General features: G+C 41.5%; 1 protein-coding gene across 3 annotated transcripts in view; it reads right to left on the bottom strand.

Moving 5' to 3' along the window:
• The window catches only part of TBXAS1 (thromboxane A synthase 1), a 210556-nt gene that overhangs the window by 47829 nt on the left and 140014 nt on the right, over window positions 1-22713 (bottom strand). For all 3 annotated transcript variants that reach the window (XM_083401502.1, XM_083401503.1, XM_083401504.1), the window contains exon 10: window positions 12630-12947. In XM_083401502.1, coding sequence (XP_083257628.1) covers window positions 12630-12947 — 318 coding nt within the window. The remainder of the gene's footprint in view (window positions 1-12629; window positions 12948-22713) is intronic.

Genomic DNA, 22713 nt, shown 5'->3' on the forward strand with positions numbered 1-22713 from the left:
ACATGCAGCTGCTGGGTGACCTTGGGCCAGTCACACTTCCTTGAAGTCTCTCAGCCTCACTCACCTCACAGAGTGTTTGTTGTGGGGGAGGAAGGGAAAGGAGAATGTGAGCCGCTTTGAGACTCCTTAAAGGGAGTGAAAGGCGGGATATCAAATCCAAACTCTTCTTCTTCTTCTTCTTCTTAAAGGAAGAAACAAATTCAAAGCTTAACCTTTACTTGAGTGGGTCCACCTTCTCCTTGCCACCATTACAACTGTTCATTGACTTGCAGTGATGGCCACCAACATGGATGTCTTTTTAAAAAGGATTGGACAAGATCTTGGTGGATAAGGCTGTCAATAGTACTAGCCATATGCTGGTCTATTATATATTGTCCTATCTTGTGGACTCAGGGCAGTTGACAGGATTTCATTAATATTAATATTTGCAAAGGGCACCACGTGGAAATACTTTGCTTTTCTGTGTTTCTTTTCTTTTCTTTTCTTTTTGAAAAAGGGTTATGCACGTATACAAACACATACAGATTAAAGTCACATGTATGTTTTAGATACATATGCGTGTACACAAAATTTAACTACGTTAGTGATTATACACCTGCAGTTTAAAGTAACAATACAGTGGTGCCTTGGGTTAAGTACTTAATTCGTTCCAGAGGTCTGCTCTTAACCTGAAACTGTTCTTAACCTGAAGCACCACTTTAGCTAATGGGGCCTCCTGCTGCTGGCCGCGCCGCCGGAGCACAATTTCTGTTCTCATCCTGAAGCAAAGTTCTTAACCCAAAGTACCATTTCTGGATTAGCGGAGTCTGTGACCTGAAGCAAATGTAACCTGAAGCGTATGTAACCTGAGGTACCACTGTATATGTTACACTGAATACAATTCGCATTAAGTGGTGAAGCACTTTTAAGCTTGGAAGTTACTTAAGGTTAATATTTCATTAGTTGCATTATTCAGGTGTCGTTCTACTGTTAGTGATATTAAGGATGATTAAGAAGCCCCTTTCAAAGCAGCGGACCACATTGGACCGTATTACCATAAGACATTTACACTGGAGACTGAACGCAGAATCTTATGAGTAAGCATCAGTTGGAAAGAAAATAAACCACCCTAAACTCAGCTGAGAGTACATAGAATAAGCAGCCACTAGGCTTGGAGCAAGTCTTCTAAATTATAAACTAAGGACTCCTGCAGTATTTAATATTATACTGGTAATTCTAAAAAGCTATTTTATATATTGTACTTTCTAGAAGATATAATCAAATACGTTGATTTCATATTCTATTTGATATATTTGATAGCCCATGACTTTTATCTGTTTATTGATTTCTTTAGTTTTGGGACCCGCACTTTTCTCTTTGGTGTGTGTGTCTTATCTTACATACAGTGCAATCCTATGCACCTTTACCTGGAAGTAAATTCCACTATGTTCAATGATGCTTCTTGCTCACTAAGAGTGCCTAGGGCTGCAGCCTTACAGTTTACTCACTGGGGCAGGGGGAGTCCTTGACAATGTTATCATCAGACTGAAGCAACAGATAAACAAATCCTCATGAATAATCAGGTCCTGTCTGTGGACCATGAAGGGGTAATTACTGCTTTGCCAAAAGGTAAACGTCTTTCTCTGAAGGCAACCTCTGTGAAAACAGCCAGGACCCCATCATCTGCTCTTGAACTACATCCAACTTACTATTCATGGAGAAACATGCTAAGCATTAGAAAAGTGTGTGGGAAATGCCTTACAGTTTAGAACTGATACTTAAAGGTTGGAAACATGCAATTAGAATCCAATCAAAATGGCAGGATTTAAGAAAAGAGGTGAAAATGTAATTCTTATCACCTGTAGGAGGAAAAGTACCTTCTTTTCTCTGGAAAAAGAGGAGAGAAAACCTTTAGATGCACAGAAGTGTACTTTATTAGGATCAATGTATTTCATATGAGGCTCTTTTTCAGGGAAACTCTCAAACACATCCCATCTTTCTCTTAAGTTTCCAATGACTCTGTTGCAAAGTAGTTCTTGGTGATTTAAGCAGGGTAGTTTTTTTAAAATGTAGACCGCCCTGACAGTACTTCCAAGAGCTGTATTGCTACAGAGACATAATTCAGACAACACACTAAAGCTATAGCTTGGCTTAGCTCAGCATGGACACATCAGCAAAACAAGCGGGGAGGAGAGAAGCAGCTAGGAACTCCTCTCTGGGAGCCTACAATCTTGCGTGTTTGTACTAAGCCGTGGTTTGACTTAGTGTGTTATGCAATGTGGACCACAGTCACTGGAGAGTAAAGAGATTGTTTGGGAACCCACTCTATCAGCTGCAGGCCCTGCACATCTAAGTAGTCCAACAAACAGATCTTGGCTTCTCCCATAGATATACAGTGTCTGGGTTATTTAGATCCCTTACATCATCTTCCCACACATCCTGAAAATTACTGTGATACAAAATGCACATAAGCCCTATGCCACAGTGACACTAGCATCAGATTACACATCTAAATTCAAAGCTCAAAGACTGCTTCTTGGTTGTTTCATCATTATTATTTTTAACTTGTTCCTTAATTGTATTTTCTGTCTCAGCTTCTAAGGTGTGGAAGGCTCCATTCCCTGACTCACCAATGTAGCACCTTGAGCTGCCCATGATACAGGTAGAATTAATCTGAAATGATGCCTAGTAAATGCAACATGTAATTTCAGACTCAAGGCACCAATTTCCTAGTCAGTTTGTAGTGACACTGTAGTGTGACTGTAACAGGCTTTCTGCACAATTATCATCACACATTAGTAAGCTATTCATTTTGGAGAAAGGAGAAGATGAAGAAGTGTGATAAAAAAAATATTGTTTCCATAACAAAGAAGGGCTCCTCTCCACGCAAACCTTTCAAAGTGAGGCTAGCCAAATCAAGGGAAACATATTTTCTGCAGAAAATGGTAAGATCACTGGAACTTGGAAAAGACAAAAAGGGAATTACTGCTCCATGTTCAGCATTTCAAATCAATGGAAATATTTATTTGTGAAAACATTTATGCGGGCAATCTGCTCACATGGATATAAAGAAGTCACATATCAGCCAACAGACTTAGTTTGGGTCTCACCTACCAGCAAGTGCTCACTCTTATCCTTAACAAAAATTGGTGCAGCATGAAGAACTAAGATGATTATTAATTCTTTTTGGCTTTTAATCTTTCGGAAGGGCAGCGCTCTGGGCCCTTCTGAAGTTTAAGAAATTAACTTAAGAATCTCAGCTAGGTGTGTGCTACCTCCTAGCAATCGTTCTTTTGGAACACAGCGGCATACTTATAGTGGTGAATAAAAATCTAGACTGCCTACTTCTAAATGAACTTGCCACCCCAAAGTTAACCCGCAAACTCAAACTAGCATGGGGACATGCTGTATATAAGACTCCTTCACCCCAGTGTGGCTCCCCTTTATTACATATGCAGACCTATCCCCTCCAACAGCATACAAATCAATACAAAGGACCTGACCCAACAACCTAGCTCACTCCCCCTCACACAAATAAGTCACACTGCAATCAGCTGAACACAACCAACCAAGCTCAGGAAGCCCTAACCTCTCGCAACATCAATAAAAATAAATAAATAAATAAATAAATAAATAAATAAACAAACAAACAAACAAACAAACAAAGGACCTACCCATGTGATGCTGACACACACACCCTACACTAATAAGAGGCAATAGAACGAAATAACAATATCTCCATCTCTCTCCCCCCTCCAACTGCAAGAGGTCTATGGCAAAAGTGTCTCTCACCAAATGTAAACAAACTGTGAAAAACACTATGAATCCAAAGTGGAGACAATAGATGCACCTTTTCCTGTTTATCTGTTTGCTTTGTAGCACAAAAAAAACACCTTAATAAAAACTATTTAAAAAAAAAAAAACTTGCCCAAACACTGAGGTCACCCAAGGAGGCCTTCTCTGTGTGTCCTAGCTACACAGGTGAGGCAAATGGTGTCAGAAAAAGGAAATTTTTCAGGGATGGCATTCTATATCTGTCCCCAGCAAGGCTCACCTATAACAACCTGTCAGGGAACTGCCATTGTCTCAGAGGCGAGAAATAGAAGGCCAGTTGTTTTACAGGGAGCCTCCAAAAATCTTGCGAAGCAGTTCCTCTTCCGGGGAGGAGGAAAGCCCCACCTCTAGTGGGGAAGAGGTGCAAGAACCAGAGGATGCTGGTAGGAGCCTTAACACCGCTCCTGGGCAAGCCGGGCAGGAGGGAAACACACCCTTGCCATCACCCATCCTGCGCAGTAGTCTAAGGCGCAAAGAGGGGAGGAGAAGGCTGGGGGTAACGAAACTCTTATGTTGGGGGAGGTCCAAAAGACGACCACTCCCGGATTCTGCTAGCGATTGAGCCAGACATGAGCTTTGGGGCTCTTCACTGTAAATAGTTTGCACCAAAATAAAGCCTGTGAAAGACAGGTTGGAGTCCTGCCTGGTTACTCTCGAGCAACCACAACAGCCATCTGGCACAACCCTTCTACTTTTCTGCTCTAAGGCAAATAAACTCTTTACTTGGGCATTTTAATGTCGGTCTTAGTAAGCTCATGATGCTGCTTTCTGCCATTCTAATTAATATATTTTAAATAGATTGTGTAAATTATTGGATTTTTACTGCTTTATTGTAAATTGCTGTGGGCAGGATGATAAACTTATTCAAGCGTATGCCCTGAGGTCTCGGAACAGGCCTCCCAACAAATATCTAGAACAGTGATGGGGGATCCTGTGGCCCTCCAGATACTGCTGGTCTACAGCTTCCATCATCACTGGAGTTGGGGTTGGGCGGTTGGGAGCTGAGCCCTACAACATCTAGAAGGCCACTGGTTACCTAGCCCAGCTCTAGAAAATAAAGATGAGCCTAAGCTGAATTAGGCTCATCTAGCCCAGCATCCTGTTCTCACAGTGGCCAGCAGGTGCCTGTGGGAAGCCTGCAAACTAGACATGAGCACAACAGCAGTCTTTCCGTCTGTATTTCCCAGCAACTGGCATTCAGAAGCATGATGCTTCTGACAGTGGAGGTAGAACATCGCCATTGTGGTTAGTAGCCAGCTGAAAGCCTCGTCTTCCAAGAATTTATCTAAGCCTCTTTTAAAGCCATCCAAGTTGGTGACTGTCACTGTGCCTTGTGAGAGCAAGTTCTATAGTATGTGCTATGTGGAGATCCAAATGTTGATCTGCACAGGCACAGGACCCATATAGCAGACTGCACAGAAATGAAAGGTGATGTTGACTCTATTCACAATCTATTCACTTGGAACAGGGCTACTGGATACTGTAGAAAACACCAGAGGTTCCTCCTGATCAATGCAGCTGTGTTTTCCACTCCCATTGAGGAGAAATAAAAACATGTGGAAAACAATGTTGCTTTGTAGAAGTCCAATTACCCCCATGATCAATTGCCTAATTATTCCAGCTCTACAGGTTTTTGTTTTTAACATTCTTCCTCCCCCCCACCCTTTCCACACAGCTACGATCTGCCAAAGAAGCAAGCTTGAGTTTGCTAATTAGAGACGAGAAAAGTATCGAGTCAAAAGAAGTACGTTTACCAAATCCATCTTATATAGTTATTCTCTCACATCAAGGAGGAGAAAACAAAATTAATCTTTTATTCAGCAGTAGCTCTTCTAAAAAAAGAAACACTCTCCTTGGAACCCACCATAATGTTAACATATTTCAACACAGGCTTTTACATTGCTCTGGAGTAACCATAGGACTAAATCCCCACTGAGTTGGAATAACACCCTAAGATTAACTACACCATTTACTTAAATCAAGCTATTAGAAGCATGCCTCCTGCTTGCAGACCATCTTTATCACACAGCAGATCATTTATACAGAAGGATCCAACTGGAAAAAAAATAATTTAGCTTCTATAGCAAATGGGTTGGGGTGGCTAACTTATGCCACCCCAGATGTTGTTGGTTTCCATGTGCTATAGTCACCATGTGAACAGTATGTATGAATATATCTTTCAAGGACAAGTTTTGATGAAGGAGAACTACTATGGCTTCTGAAAGGGTAGGTGTTGCATTTCGAATTCTTTGAGAGTGTCAATAAGCACATGAATAGATGCTATTATTATTACTATTTTATTTAAATCCCAAACTTGCTCCCAAAGCAGCCCAGGGCAGTTAAAAACTTTCTTAAAAGTGTTAAAAACAGCCATATGTGTCAGCCAATGGTTTCAGGCTTGCCAGGGACAGTATCTTTCGGTCGTTAAATGCCTGTGTGAACAGGAATGTTTTTAAATTAATCCTGGAAGTCAATGAGAGAGACTGATGCACCTTACCAAGGAGGGCATACCACAAACAGGGAACCAAGACTGAGAAGGTCCTCTCACAGGTCCTGCCAACCTAGTGGCAGCAACACCACCAAGCCCTCATCTGCCTGAGATAGGATGATCCAGCAGACACTGTGCACTTAGACTTTCAAACAGTTCCCTCACTAACGATTCATAAGTAAACGTAGCAGTCCTGGGATCAGTAACTATCAAAATAATGGGAAGCAGACAGTAGGACTAAGTGAACAGTTCTCACACTGAAGGGCTATAAATAGTGGAATACAGGTATTGAGACCTGTGTTGTTCACCAGCAACTAGTAGTCAAGAGCATTCTGTCTCGAATCCTGGAAGTAGTAGACAATTACCATGACTAGCAGTCTCTTCCTCCATAAATCTGTATAAACGCCTCTTAGTTATCCGTGTTCATAGGAGTCAACTCCCAGGGGACTGAGGTCCCTACGGCCCTCCAATAAAATGTTTGAGGGGGCTGCTTTCCTAAGTTGATGGGCATTACCATTCAAAAGATGTGTGTATGCCACATCTTGTGATTATGTGGGGTGGGACTTACCTGTCCCCCCTATTTTATTCAAGTTGGCATCTCTGTTATATTGATGCCCAACTCTAAACCTTGTGCGAGCAAATTCCATAGTTTTACTGTGTACTGTGTAACTAAATACTTCATTTTGTCCGTCCTAAAGTACTTCTTTTGAATGACCCCAGGTTCTAGTATTATCAGAATGAGAGAAAAACATATCCATCTATTTCCCCCCACAAAGCACATAATTTTATACAGTTCTATCATGGCGTATAAACATTTCTTGCCTTTCTTCAAAAGTCAAACTCATAGGGGGGTTTCCTACCTAGCCCGTATGATAATTTTGATTTCCCTTCTCTGCACTTTTCACAGTTCTACAATAGCCTTTTTGATGTTGCACAACTAGAACTACACACAATATGCCAAGTGTGGTCACACCATAGATTTCTGTTAAGTAACAATAGGCGTAATATTACAGACTTGTAGAATGTCACAATGGGCATAATGGCATTGGCAGTTTTATTTTCAATCCCTTTTCTAATGGTTCATAATCCTTTTGGATTTGAGGTATCCACATGCAAATTACATCTTTCCCAAATAAAAAGAAACCCCCAACACTGAACCATAATTATTTTCTGTATGCAGCGTTTTAGATGGAACATGCATTACAAATGTTTCCTGCTGCTTTGTATTATTGGATGGATAAAACTATTAAGACACACACTCACAATTCAAGTATGTCAGCATCATCAGCCAGAGAGGATGGGGCACAGAAGAAAATGGAAAGAAAAAGAAATTCACTTCACTAAAGGTGAAGTTATGCTTTACATAACCATCAAATGTAAATGAGCTATCAAGCTTTCTGGCATCTGGTCATTCAGTTTCCATTCTGCACAATTATGGACAAATAAATGGGATTGGTTGATTTCCATTAATGCTCCCCTAATTTATGTACATTCCTGGAGGTAAAATTCCATTCTGACCCAACACTCATAACAACTCAGATCATCTTTTAAGCTACAACAACATTAAATAGGAGTTTAATTCCATCACCGATCGCTCCTGGGGATTTAATATTTCTTAATAAATTAGACAAGCATTCTCAACTCATCAGCATTCAGATCTTAGAAGTAGAATGTGCATAATTTAGCAGTTGGTTTTTTAGGTTATAGAGTTACTTTCTTTTCTTACTCTTGCATACTCTCATACACACATGAATGGAGGAATGTGTTATCATCCGTTTAAAAAAAAAAAGAAGAAGAAGAAGTCAACTCAAGAGAAGACACCTGTTTTTCTTAAGTCTCAAATGCCCATGAGTATGTTTGCCAGGAAAGGAGCTACTTGTAATGGTTTTTTACTCCATCTTTTCCTGATACCTATAAGATGACATCTTAAAATAAGAGGAATTGATGGTAATACACAAAACAGACTGCACTGCCACAGCTGAAGAACACTCTTCCTCCCCAAGGAACTGGATGATTAATGGGGCTGTGGTGGTGATGGGGGGGAGGGAATTCTCTTACATGAAGAATAATATTCAAAGTAAGCAGTCACCTTGTACAACATGCTCCATCCTTTCCAATGTTTATGCCAGTTAGTGTTGCGCAATCCTACTGAGTTCTCTTGCCAGAGAATGATTGGTTCTTTAATGCTATACCATTTAAGTCAAAATGCTTGGTTCTGGCTGGCAGATTAATTTGCTCACTAACTCATTTGGGTATCAACAATGAGTTATCATGAGTCTACATGACTTGGAAAACTGAAGAACCATGACTACTACAAAAATCTGAAAACAGGACATTAGTATTTATCATACTAAAATGGGTGACTCAAAAGTTGTTCTGTACCATCAGGAAAGTTTAAAATTTTAATTCACGTAGCCTAAGATTCCCTTGACAACCGAACATGTCTGGAAAAAAAAGACATTTGCTCATTTAAAAAAGGAGGGAATACAATATCCCAGTTTATAAAATATATATTTTCCTAAACATCTGAGATAATTGTACTGCTGTTGAAGAAAACTAAGTACCATTGAAAACAGTGAGATATACTTCTGCAGAAATATGCATAGAATCAGTCTACTAATGTGTATTTAGCAATACTCTCCCTGTCTCAATTTCTTTGATAATGAGCATACATTTTATTGAAAGCAGCATTACCAATTTCATAGGCGCCTCTTGTTTCCTAGCTCTGAGGAATGGGAGGGAATGTATTTGGATAGTACTGGAAAGAGAAAATACTACAGCAACTGTGCAAGGTGAAGAGAAGGTGATACTAGGAATATCTGTCAGTCAAAAACGATCTTTTGAGGCTTCTATTCATCTCAACAGACAGAATATACTTCCCTACTGCCGATAAGACTAGAGGGTTACTAGGGCTAGATATTTTTCTTCTCCTGTTCCAGCTGTCTTCACCTTGAAATGTAAACTTTCCATGTGATGCAGACAAATATTTAAATGCTGCTATCCAGTGATCTCACTAGGAAAGGAGAGATCAGCATTTATTTATCCATCCCGTAAAAGGATTATTTTGTTTTTAAGTCACAGAACTTCTTACAGATACCAGCAGCTCTGAAGTGTACTTCCTCTGCACAAATAGAGAAATCAAAGTGCCTTAGTCTTTATTTTGCTTTTTGACAGCATTGACAGCAAAATGATTTCCATTGGCAGTGCTTGTTTTCAGTATGTGCGCGTGGGCACATAGGATTCATGTGCAATAGCATCTTTCACCTGTGGAATTATTCTTCCAAAGTCTATTTACGCTGCAGTCTCTCTTGATAAATGCAAGCTTTCTCCGTCAGCATATTTGCTCGGCAAAGCTTAGCATCTGTAGTTGCCAGCTTCTGAGTGTAAAGTGCCTTGAGAGACTGCATGAAAGGCACCAAATACATGCAAATTGTTGTGGGTAGTTCCTTGACAGCAGTGTCTCTGCAACTATCACTTCCATTTTCTCTAATGCTCAGAGAAAGCAGCGTCTGGGGCTAAGGGGATTGATTCCATAAAAACAGTTTAAAATATAAAGTATTTGATTACGTGAGCAGATGCACCAAAATAAATCCTTCTGCCTCTCGCAAGTTGTCTGGAAACTCTGTGGATGGGAAAGAACTCTTCTTTAAGGAATTTATTCTGGGAATCAATACCTGTGTTGTACTCAGGACTGACGCCACCCTCAGGAAGAATAAGGCCACAGATGCTGGGCATATGGTGGGTGGCAGACGCTCCCTGTCATTCCTCATGAGCCACCCAGCCAATCCTTTCTCTCAGAGGACAGAGCTGTGTGAACCACACAACCTGGTTTGTGCACATTAAGATAGCTTGTGGCCCTCAGGTGTTGTGAAAGCTACCATTTTAGTACCAGGATGTCTCTCTGACACGGGGCAGAGAGGAAAGAGTCAGCAGCAATGTTGCCACACACTCTCCTCAGCTGGGCTGCAGTGCACATGGAGGCAGTTTTCTTGTGCCCGGCCACAGCTCCACCCCAAGTTAGGCCTATCCCAGGGGTGCAGCAGGCTCCCTCCCACCTGCCCATGTGTGCAGGAGCATACGCTCTGCTGCTCCTGTTTTGCACTCTCTTTGTGGGTTTTTTTTTTGGGGGGGGGGTTGCCTGGATGAAACGTCTTCTTGAATACTGATAATGCTTCTTGCTTGCTTGGATGAAGGACAGAGAAGTTTGTGTGCATATGAAGAAGAAACTATAGACTACTGCATGGGTAGCAAACTAAGGCCCAGGGGCCGGATCCGGCCCAATCGCCTTCTAAATCCGGCCCACAAACAGCCCGGGAATCAGCATATTTTTACATGAGTAGAATGTGCCCTTTTATTTAAAATGCATCTCTGGGTTATTTGTGGGGCATAGGAATTCACTGTTGTTGTTTTCTCTTCAAAATATAGTCCGGCCCTCCACAAGGTCCGAGGGACAGGGGACCAGCCCCCTGCTGAAAAAGTTTGCTGACTCCTGGACTACTGTATAAAGGTAAAATTCACATGTTTTCTCCTAGCCCTGCCCATCATTGGTATGCGGCCCCCTGAAGGCTGCCAGAAGAGAGTGTGGCCCTTGGGCTCAAAATGATTCCCCACCCCTACTCTAGACTGCACACTCTTGAAAGGCTTATAAAAGACCAGTAGACTAATTAATATGCCCAACTTACTGATACGTCTTGCAAGTACAACTGCTACCTTTCCCGTGCATATTGCGTTGCACTTCATTCAAGTGCCATTTGAGTTTTGGTACTTTGATATTTTCAATAAGCAATGCCATTTACTAAGAATCAGTAAACCTTTGCAAATCTGACCGCTGTCTCCGATGTCACTGATTTGCCGTTTTAATTATTCATGCCACATCCGAATCTTCAGAACCAAGGAGCTCATATTTATTACAAATAGATCCACACTGCAGTGGGGAAGATGGGAGGGAGAAAGGATGGGAGAGAGCGGGGATTATAGGTGAAGGGGAGGGACCAGAACAGGTCTAACAAGACACACTCAAAGCTGATGTGGGAGGGTTCTGAGGGTTCCTTGGCTATCACTGATTACGTATTTATTCAAATTCCATTAAATGTAATACAGAATTCTATATTGAGATAATGGAGAGATTCCTATACAGGAATCTCTGACAATCCAGAGAGAAACAAGCATGGAGTACCCTGCTTTAGTGATTGCCAGAACAATAGGAACATAGGAAGCTGGCTGAGACTAAGAATATTAGTACATCCCTCTTGAGTTTAAGACAGGCGTCCTTCCCAGCTCTTCCTAGATCCAATGCAAGGTGGATGCTACAGTCTTCCCTAATGACAATGAATGCTACTAAAAGGTAAAGGTAAGGTACCCCTGCCTGTACGGGCCAGTTGTGTCTGACTCTAGCGTTGTGCGCCCATCTCACTTAAGAGGCCAGGGGCCAGCGCTGTCCGGAGACACTTCCGGGTCACGTGGCCAGCGTGATGAAGCTGCTCTGGCGAGCCGGCACCAGCGCAGCACACGGAAACGCCGTTTACCTTCCCGCTATAAAGCGGTACCTATTTATCTACTTGCACTTAGGGGTGCTTTCGAACTGCTAGGTGGGCAGGAGCTGGGACTGAAAGACGGGAGCTCACCCCGCCGCGGGGATTCGAACCGCCGACCATGCGATCTGCAAGCCCTAGGCGCTGAGGTTTTACCCACAGCGCTTGTAAATATTTCTGGAACACACTCAGAACAGGGTGGAAAGGGTGAAATGGCTGCTGAGTGATACTGATGACTTCGTAACATAAAATAGCACTATATGCGTTGGCAGCTAAGAAGATCAGGAGAAAAGAACTAGATAAAATAGCGGTCAATTGCAAAGGTGATTCAGACATTTAAGCTGGCACATTCTACCTGAGAATCCCTTGCTATTATATCGTATGCAACAAATAATTTGTGATCTTGGTTTATTGTATCAGCAGTGCCAGATGTTTTTATGGTTATTGTTGCTTTTCTTTTTGTTCCCATTGTGAATGATGCCATGGCCTTTGGCTAGTGCAATAAAGTTGATGATGATGATGATGATGATGATGTTGAGTGGGGAGGTATGTAAAAAAAAAAATGCAAAGAAAAAGGAATATACCAGCCCTGGTCTGACAGGCGGCTTTGAGCAGCGTTTGATTTTTGACGTGAATCTTTGCATTATATTAAATGTCACACTGATGAGTAATTCCTGTTTTAGATAACCTGCTTCAGTTGACTCTGTCAAGTACATTCTGCTCTCTTTGGCTGAAGAGACCCCTACCCCCACCCCTTATATATGAAACCAGAAAAATCAAGCAAGGGGCCTACTTACATGTTTTGAAAAGAATTCGTCCACTTCTCGGAGCAGCTTTTCCTGGCACTCAGGATGGGTGGCCAACAGGTAAGTGGCAAAGGAGAGGGCGCTGTTGGTGGTTTCATAGCCAGCAATCAGGAATAAGGAGGCCTGGCCAGCTATTTCATCATCACTCAACGCTTTTGGAGTTTGCTTCTGAGGCCGGGCTTTGCTGGCAGATGTCTCATTTTCCTGAATGCAAACATCGGCTTGGCTGACCGTGTCAAAATGTTCCGCGGTGATGTCATTAGCAGAGCTTCGGGCATCAAGCATCAGCTGGAGGAAATCCCTGCGTCTCTGCAAAATGCACAGTGAAAACATTAAGTCAGTGAACAAGCATGTGGACGTACGTTCACGCTAATACAGCTATATGATATCTCTTTTCTCCAAGGGGCGAGCCTTGTTTTTGGCGCTGCCTAACAATTACTCATACTGTATTATAAAGGCTGGATGGTGTGATTCTTTTCCTTTTAGCTTCTTTTTTAAAGTAGCCCGAAATTGGGAACAAAGGATGAGTTAGGAGAGGGGCTGCTCAATTCTTCTCCTTCCTTCTTCTTGTCCTACCGTCTTTCCCCGAAAGTAAGACATCCCCCGAAAATAAGATCTACTTCCAGTTTTGCCTCTCGCTGTAATATAAGGCATCCCCCGGAAAATAAGACCTCCTCGATAATAAGGCCTCCCCCGAACATAAGCCCCCCCGGAATATAAGGGCCCTAAAGCTACTGTAAGGTGCCTGACTCCTATGGACCATAGTGACGGGCACCACCACACAGCTCACTGATCGGCCGCAGTGCAGCCGGAGCTGTTCAGGCAGTGTGAGATCTCTTTAAATCAGAGAGCCCGCGCCGCCGCCGGGACAACCTGCCGCCTGCTGCTCGCTCTGCCCCGACGGAGTCTGGCTGACTCACAGTTAGACAATAAATAAGACATCCCCTGAAAATAAGACCTAGCGCATCTTTGGGAGCAAAAATTAATATAAGACACTGTCTTGCTTTTGGGAAAACAGGGTATCACATCACCCTCTCCCCAGTTCTTTCCCACCTGCTGGGACCTCAGATCTTTCCTCCCACGGGAAAAGAGAAAAGCAGCGGAGTGGGGTGGTTTTAAGAAGACACATGGAAGGAAGGGAAAGGATGAGGCAGCCCCTCTCCTCAGTGGCTCTCTACCCGATTTCAGTCTCCAGGGGCAACTGTTCCTTGGAAAAAAAGCCAGAGGAAAGAACCATGTTGCCTGACGTGTGGCTTGGTGTTCAATGGAGTCTTTGCTTTGCGCTGATGACAGGGAACAATAAAGGGGGTGTTGCGGTAGATTTTTGGGGGGAAAGGAGAATAGAGCTAGGAATGTCAGTAAATTCAGATTTTGTGTAACTGCATTTAAGAGCAATCACGATCACTGCCAAATAATCACTGCATCAGTTGATTTGGGGTAGCGACTTACAATCAAATTAATTACTTGAAAATCAAATTTAATCAATCAATTTTAAACAATTTATTCCATTCGATCAACTTAACTTCATTTTTTTAAAAACCAGTCTTGATCTGAATTGCAGTAAGTGCAAAGCAGATTAGAACATGAGGAGGAAAAGCACACTGAAGGGTGCAGAAGTAACTCTTTGTTAGCTCCTTCTGCTCTGAAGCCCTAGGGCCCACAGAACTACCAACATTCATCCCAAGTCTGGAATGGAAATCAATTCAGAAAATGCTATCAGTATTCACCGTTGTTGTTGTTGTTGTTGTTTGTTTCTTTGTCTGTTTCAGTCCACAGATGATAAGTGGTGATTCCGCCCCCCCATCCCAAATTTGTATTGTGTTTCCTTTGTATTGAAATGAATTACCTTTGAACTAAAATGAATGTTGTGGAATAAGAAATAATTATGGAACAGTGCTGCATATGACTAACACAGGTCAGAATGGAAATCAATGCCTTTTTATAGGCCTAGATAGAGCTGATTTAAGGGAACATGAAATTATAATTTTAAAAGTGACTCCTGGTTTTTTGTTTTTGTTTTACTAGGTAGGCATATTACGCATCCCATAGTGGATGGGACAGAACAAAAAACGACTCATTACAGAGGTTTTTAGCCTATGTGCAAGACAATCCTGGGCACATTCCTCATGTAACATTGCCTAAAATGTTGGCTACAATCCAAAGAGCTTGGGGATTCCCCTTGGGTGCTTTTAAGATTCCTGTGCCATGTCACAAGCTACTTTTGACTGTCCTCTCAGTTTCAAAAGAGGTTTGCCATCTGGAATTTGGGGCAGGGGGCTGTCTAAACCCCACTTGGGCACATGGAACTAGTTCCACAGGTCCTTTGATCCAGGTCATTGCTTCAAATATGTCACATTCTGCCTATATCCTATGCTTACTGAGAATCTGTCACCTCATATTTTCACCACCAGAGTGTAAGCGCAACACACTATTGTGCTCTCATGCTGTAGAGTTCTGAAAGCATGAAGAATAAGCCCTTGAAAATAGTGACTTTTGGCAGGGGTCTACTTAACACCACTCCATTAAAGCTGGTTTGGGCATGCTGTCTATTTTGCAATCCATTGTTAAATGCATTATGGCATTGCATTTATTTTCAGTTCCTCAAACACCAGCATAATCTGTCAGAGCAAAAAAAAAAGGGGGGGGGGATGCAGAAGCGGTTTCAGAGCTTGACTTTTGAGATGCTGCAGACTGGGAAGGAAAAGCAAGGCTGGAATGCTTTTCAAAAATAATTTAATCTGCTTTACTTTTTTTTAAGATCAAGGGAGAGCTTTTAAATTATATTCTTGGAGCCATGATGGGAAATAAAATTGAGGGAGAGGAGCAGGCACAGGAAAAGGGCAAATGAGATAAGGGCACAAAAGGAATCATTCATTATATATGTCAAAGGACTTTTATCAGATCACTGACATGGGAATGGTGAGAAACAAAGAAGCAGAAATACTTAACATACTGTGCTTTGGCTTTTGCAGTCAGCTAAGTGCTATGACCCGGTAAGAAGAAAAGGACATCCAAAAAGTGTACTGAGGTTCAACAAAACCAACTGTGGGCTTTAAATCTAAATTGTGGGGAATTAATTGGCTTGGCCATCCCCGAGCCCTGTAAAATCTTTCACCAAATGAACTACATTCTCTACAAGCGTCCTGTGTAGGTATTACATTGTGATGAAGTAAGCCAATGACATTTTACTGTATCCTTCACAGGCTGGAGAATGTTCTCTCACTGTAGGAGCAATATTGAGCATTATGATACATTTCTGCAGCTGTTTCTCTTTTTTAAAAAAAGAAAGAAAGAGATGAGGTGATCAACTAATTAGATATTTTGCTTAATCTCCATTGCAGTGTTCAAAACCACTACAGGTGGGGTTGTGTGGCAACAACTGTAAATGGTTTAGTTCAGAAGATATCTCAGCTTTATATCTGCCTAGGAAGCCCCTTCCCTCCTCTCTTCTCACTGTGATTAAAAATTGGGAGCCTTTAATTTACCATAGTTCCCCATAACATCTGAACTAGTAAACTGTGGCTGAAGATCCTGGCTTGTTCGGAACTGGTAGCCATAGTTTCCTGGTTTGAACAAAATGGAAAACTATGTTAGTTGAAGACTTGTGGGTTTAATTGTGGTTTGCCTAAAGGGGGAAAAAATAGAAGGTGATGCATGCATAGACAGAAGGCTTGTTCATATCTTAGATTATGAAGGCAAGATATGATTGTCTGAATGAACTGAATATCAAATAACTTTATAACTATCTGTTGACTAGAGGACTCAGATTAGCTTCTTCTTCTTTGGTGATCACTCGCAGACGAGTAAGACTGTCTTCAATGAACACAAGCATAGGACTAGATAGGGTATATTTCCAATGCACACACACCCCCTTCTGCCCTAGCAAATTGTCAAAAACTATATGGTAGCCCAAGATGCAACTCAGAGAGGTTATTCCACAGCCTGGGAGCCACCACAGAGGAGGCTCTCTCATGTACCACTGTCCCTCAAACCACGGAAGGCAGTATCACTGCCAACAAGGCCTCAATTGCTGATCTTAGCAACCAGGCAGCTAAATGTGTGAGGAGGCACTTCAGATATTAGACTTGCATCACTTGGGCATTAAAATCTGAATTATACAAATTCATATTTATATAGCCCAGTAATCCTGTAAACTCATCCTTACTAACTCAGAGACTGAAATGTCCAAACATTTTGGCTTCTCTTAAGACTGGGCTGTAAAGTGCATGTTATTAGAATACCTTTCTAAGGCTAGAGACAGAGAACCACTTCTTTCAGAGCATTGAATGTGGATTGACAGAGGCATGATCGCTCACATATGAACTTTCATCTCACTATTATCATTGTTAACCAGGTTCTTGCAATGCCTTAAAAACATGCAAAACCTGTTTAAACAGAGGTGACAGTGGAGCAAAAGAAATGCACCATGGGAAACAGTATCATGTACTTTAAAGCTATCATTCTAGCCTTAGGGCACAATTCAGACAAAATTAAATGAAATCAATTGAATATAAGCACTCTAACTGGTGTGCTAATGTTCCATTGATTTCAATAGGGCTTAAGTGCACTTAGCTTTCTCTGAACCCTGCTTTTAATAGTTTGTTCAGAAGCTGTTTGAAGCCCTTGAAATAAATCCCTGAAGAATTGGGAAGTGGAAGGAAGGAAGGCCTACATTTTTGTAGGGTTATTATGCGGGGGGGAGGGGGAATACTTCCTGGTTTAATTCTCATGAGCTATGCTTCAGGTTTTAAAACCTTCCAAAAGTTCAAACAACAGGAGAGGACAGCACAGAACAGGGAGCAATATTAAGACCAGTCTTCTTAAATGAAAAGGATGATAATGATCAGGCTATATGAGGAGCGCCCAAACCAGCGGTCAGCAAACTTTTTCAGCAGGTGGCCAGTCCACTGCCCCTCAAACCTTGTGGGGGGTCGGATTATTTTTTTTGGGGGGGGGGGATGAACAAATTCCTATGCCCCACAAATAACCCAGAGATCATTTTAAATAAAAGCACATTCTACTCATGTAAAAACACACTGGCCATCTGCGGGCCAGATTTAGAAGGAGATTGGGCCGGATCCAGCCCCCAGGCCTTAGTTTGCCTACCCATGGCCCAAACCAACCACAGACCCCTGCTGTGGTCTGATACCCACATTACACAATCTCAGAGTTAGCACATCATCTGTAAGCTCATAAATGACCATATTCTGTGACTGTAAAAGAAGGAAAGGAAAGAGAAGAAGCACTATTACATGTGAGGTGGCTGAATGAGGTGTTTCTTTTTTTTTCTCTTCCCAGCACTGGGAGACATTTTACAATGAAGTCTGAGTAATAATGAAATATTGGTGTGAGAAGAATGAAGATGGATTATTGGCAGGTGTAAAAACCTACAAAAACCAATTCAATAAGTATATCAAGCAATCAGATTCAACTGTCTCTCAGGCTCAAAAGGCTGCATTAGGATGAAATGGATAACTCCTCACATAAGGCATTTTGAGTACTTTGAAGAAAAGGTGGGATGCAAATGAGACAGACAGTCAGGCAGGGAGACATCATATCTGGCACCTGGCTCGGCCTTCCCAAATGTTTCCCTCATTGCAAACAGACACCTGCACTTCATACTCTCCTCAGCTTTGCTTAGCTGCAGAATAATTGAGTTGCAGGAAAATGCTACACCAGCAGCAAACTGAAAGACGCATCAGCAAGATGGACACTTGCTTTATATTATATATTCTCCTTCCATTTTTTAAAAAAGTATTTTTATTTTTTGCACAACAAAGCATCTATCAGAAAACCAAATGGTGATGCTGTCAGAGTAGCTGTGTGAAAGACTCCTTGCCTGATGAAGTTTTGCAAAAGGATAGAAGCCTCGCTTTGTGGATGCTGTAGGTAAGAGACTCTTCTAGTCCGTCCAAGAGAGACGCCTTACATTATAGGTTGTGACACGGGTGCTGTGAGCCATGCCTTTTCCAGTTCGTTAAGCCTTCTTAAACACTGCCTGGTCATTCAGGGAAGCAATTTTGCATGGAAGTAGCAAGCTTTGTGTCACACATTGGAAGAATGAATACAAGCCATACAGTGCAAGACATATTCAACTACATTAATAATCCTTCTTTAAATCCTCATTTCTAAGCTGTACAACCATCCAATATAGTGTACGAATATGAAACCTGAGCACGTAATGCAACCCAATTCTTCTCTCCAAGGTCAAACATATTGAGTGTCAGTCTCAATTTCTTTCCTGAAACTGAATTCTGATATCTATCTTTAATTGAAAGTACTGAACACACTTTTAACAAATGAATCCCCAACTTCCAGGCCCTAGTGTCCATTTTTGGTACAATATCAGCTGAAGCATTCAGAAAAATGACTGAGAAATATATGATTAATGAGACATCACTGCTGGGACTATACTGAAAATGTATCTGTGGCAGGTCACAATGATTAAATTATTCAGGATAAAGGGTTCCTTTTTTGTTGTTGCTTGAAGCAACAAACCAGGACAAAGAACAATCACTGAATTCAACAAAGGTTAAGTGTCTTGCTTATTTCTTAGTGGTTTCAATGCAATTTAAGCATTCACAGCTGTGACTATAATTTATGTGGTTAGATTTTATTTTTTTCTTTTGCTTTGGTCAAGGGAAAGTCAGGTTCAAATCCTGGTTCAATTGTAAGGTGAGGCTCACTCGATAAGTCACCATCACTATCCCCTCAGCCTAATCCATTTCACTGTAAAGACATAGTTGTGCACTGAGCATCTTAGCAGAAGGGCTGGGGTTATAAATATAAAATATAAATATAAAAATATTTAAAAATCAGAAGGATATATACAAACAGTGCTTGAAGTGGGGAAAGGCAGGGGGGCAAACCAGAATAGGAAATCAGGATCTGATCCAAAGACTGCACATATGTTTTCACAGAAGGCAGAGAAAACAGTGCTCACTTCATAACCAAAATATCTACATGCACTCTTGTTCTCATGTACATCTGCATGCACCCTAATTCTGTCTTTCAAGCATTTAATCTTCCTCTCTGTCTCTTTCAAGTACAGACACTGAAAGCTTCTACTGTGCTTGAACTGACAGCCTCTAGAATTGCACATAACTGAGGTTGAGGGCAGCATTTTCTCAGCTCTGGAATTTACTCCCTAGACTTCAAGTTTATTAAACTCCAGGCCATGTTTCAGTATCTTGTGTTAGCTCAGGCTCTTTCTGAAATGCTTGTTTGGGGATTTGGCTTGGTGTTCAAGTTGCTTTGTTTGCTAACATCAACAGCTGGCTGATGTTTGGTGGTGGTGGGGTTATATACAGTATATACTGAAAACAGGATGAGGCTCCAATGATAGATTACTTATTTAATAAACAAACAAACAAATTACTATATTATTTGCAATGGGAGCCTAGGGCTTGCCAATCGGAAGGTTGGCGGTTCGAATCCCCGTGACAGGGTGAGCTCCCATTGCTTGGTCCCTGCTCCTGCCAACCTAGCAGTTCGAAAGCACATCAAAGTGCAAGTAGATAAATAGGTACCGCTCAGGCGGGAAGGTAAACAGCGTTTCCATGCGCTGCTCTGGTTTGCCAGAAGCGGCTTAGTCATGTTGGCCACATGACCCGGAAGCTGTACGCCGGCTCCCTCGGCCAATAAAGCGAGATGAGCGCCACAACCCCAGAGTTGTCCGCGACTGGACCTCATGGTCAGGGGTCCCTTTACCTTTTTATATTATTTGCAGTACTTTGATGCAGAAAACTGAGCAGGTTCATTTGTTAAATCAAAGAAATCTTGCGACACCTATTATCTCATTGTGGTGAGGGGATACACTGGTGTGGGGGTCATTAAACAAAGGTGCATAGGGATGCACCAAAAACCTTTAAAATACAGAAGAATTGATGCTTTTGAATGGTGGTGCTGGAGGAGACTCTTGAGAGTCCCATGGACTGCAAGAAGATCAAACCTATCCATTCTTAAGGAAATCAGCCCTCACTGGAAGGACAGATCCTGACTGAGGGCACAAGGAGAAGGGGACGACAGAGGACGAGATGGTTGGACAGTGTTCTCTAAGCTACTAACATGAGTTCAACCAAACTGAGAGTCGGACGACTAAACAACAACAATGTATGCATGGAGAAACATGGATTCTTTAGATCAGGCATGTCCAAAGTCCGTTTCAGGGGCCTAATCCGGCCCACTGATCAGTTTAATCTGGCCCCCGTGGCAGTTTATTTCCTGGGGTAAAACTCTAAAAAACCCTCAACAACTTCAATTCTAAAAGAAGCTCAACAACTTCAACCCTAAAAAAAGCTCAAACCTAAAAAAAAGGTCAACAATTTTGTCGACCCCCACAGCCCTTCACTTCATCAAATCTGGCCTTCTTTGAAAAAAAGTTTGGACACCGCTGCTTTGGATGGTATGACTACTAAAAATCCCCACCCTGGACCAACTGGCTGGTGATCGTGACTGATAATTTGCTACTACAATGGTACTTGGTTCTCAAACACCTTGGTATACTCAACCGTCTTGGTTCCCAAACACCAAAAACCCGGAAGCAAGTGTTCCTGTTTTCGAATGTTTTTCAGAAGCTGAATGTCCGATGTGGCTGTTGGCGTCTGCACCAATCAGAAGCTGCGCCTTGGTTTCTGAACATCTTGGAAGTCAAACGGACTTCCAGAACAGATTAAGTTGGGCACTTTTGTTTTTGCTATTTATTTTGCGTTTTTGTTTTTGAGGCATTTTCGGTTAACTTGTTTTTGTGACTGTATGGAACCCAGTTCAGCTACTGATTAATTGACTGATTGTGTGACTGCAGAAATGGATAAAAGCCCCCCATCCAAATAGTGACTATCAGTGCAGGTAATAAAAAAAATTAATTTTAATTTTTATCATCTACAATTCTGTCTTATTTATTTTATAGTACAGTACATTGATTATTGCTTTCATTTCATGGATCAATGGTCTCGTTAGATAATAAAATTCATGTTAAATTGCTGTTTTAGGGGTTGTTTTTAAAAGTCTGGAACAGATTAATCTGTTTTGCATTACTTTCTATTGGAAAGCGCACCTTGGTTTCCGAATGCTTTGGTTTTGGAACAGACTTCCGGAATTGATTAAGTTTGAGAACCAAGGTACCACTGTACACCTTTTATTGGGAAAATGATTTAGTGGCTTGTGGCAGAGCAGCTACAGGCATTCTTGGATTAACTGATGATCAAGTTGCACCTCTGTCCGAATTCAGACCTGGGTCTTGGTTACCTAGATGGATAAACTTTTTCACAAGAGCAACAAGAAGAGTGAGTCTTCTCCTCTGTCTCTCTGTGACTTTTGGTATCTACTTCTGATACTCTGAAGTAGTTTCATTGTTAACACGGCTTGTAATCCGTTGCATTTTGTAGTCTTATCTTATTTAACTGTGCACCGCTTGGTGTTTTCATAACTTTTTGTTGCAAAACTCTTAAATAAATCTGCAAATAAATAAACAAAACAAAAACACAACCCCTAAACCAAGGAGACTAGTAACTGCACAACCTTTAGAAGACATCCCTGTACAGGGAAGTTTTTTTAAAAAAATGTTTAATGTTTTTTATTATTTTATATGTGTTGGAAACTGCCCAGAGTGACTGGGGGAACCCAATTAGATGGGCATGGAATAAATAATGAAATTATTATTATTATTATTATTATTATTATTATTATTATTATTATTAAATAGGACATCCCTGTTTTCATTGGAGAAATGTTGGAGGGGATGTTTCATTGGAAGGAAAAGTTGAACCTGTGGAGAAGGACTGAGCAGTCTCCAAAACCTGGGCTGGAAACTGACACAAAACATAGCACAACAGGGCTTTTGAAAGAAGCTTACAAACACTGCAGTATTCATTAAGATATTAATAAAGGTTTGCAGAACAAAACCAATTACTCACATTTCTGTTTTAATTAAAATCACAGAACATTCTCTGGACTCTGTCTCTTTAATAGACTTGTGGAGGTTGGCTTTTAATTGACACATTTTTCATTCAGGTGACACACTTTCCAAGGGAGCACATTGGGAGGAAAAATAAGAGGATACATAAATTATTAGTCT

Source organism: Podarcis tiliguerta, assembly GCF_965153285.1.
Source record: "Podarcis tiliguerta genome assembly, chromosome: 10".
Taxonomy (NCBI): Eukaryota; Metazoa; Chordata; class Lepidosauria; order Squamata; family Lacertidae; genus Podarcis; species Podarcis tiliguerta.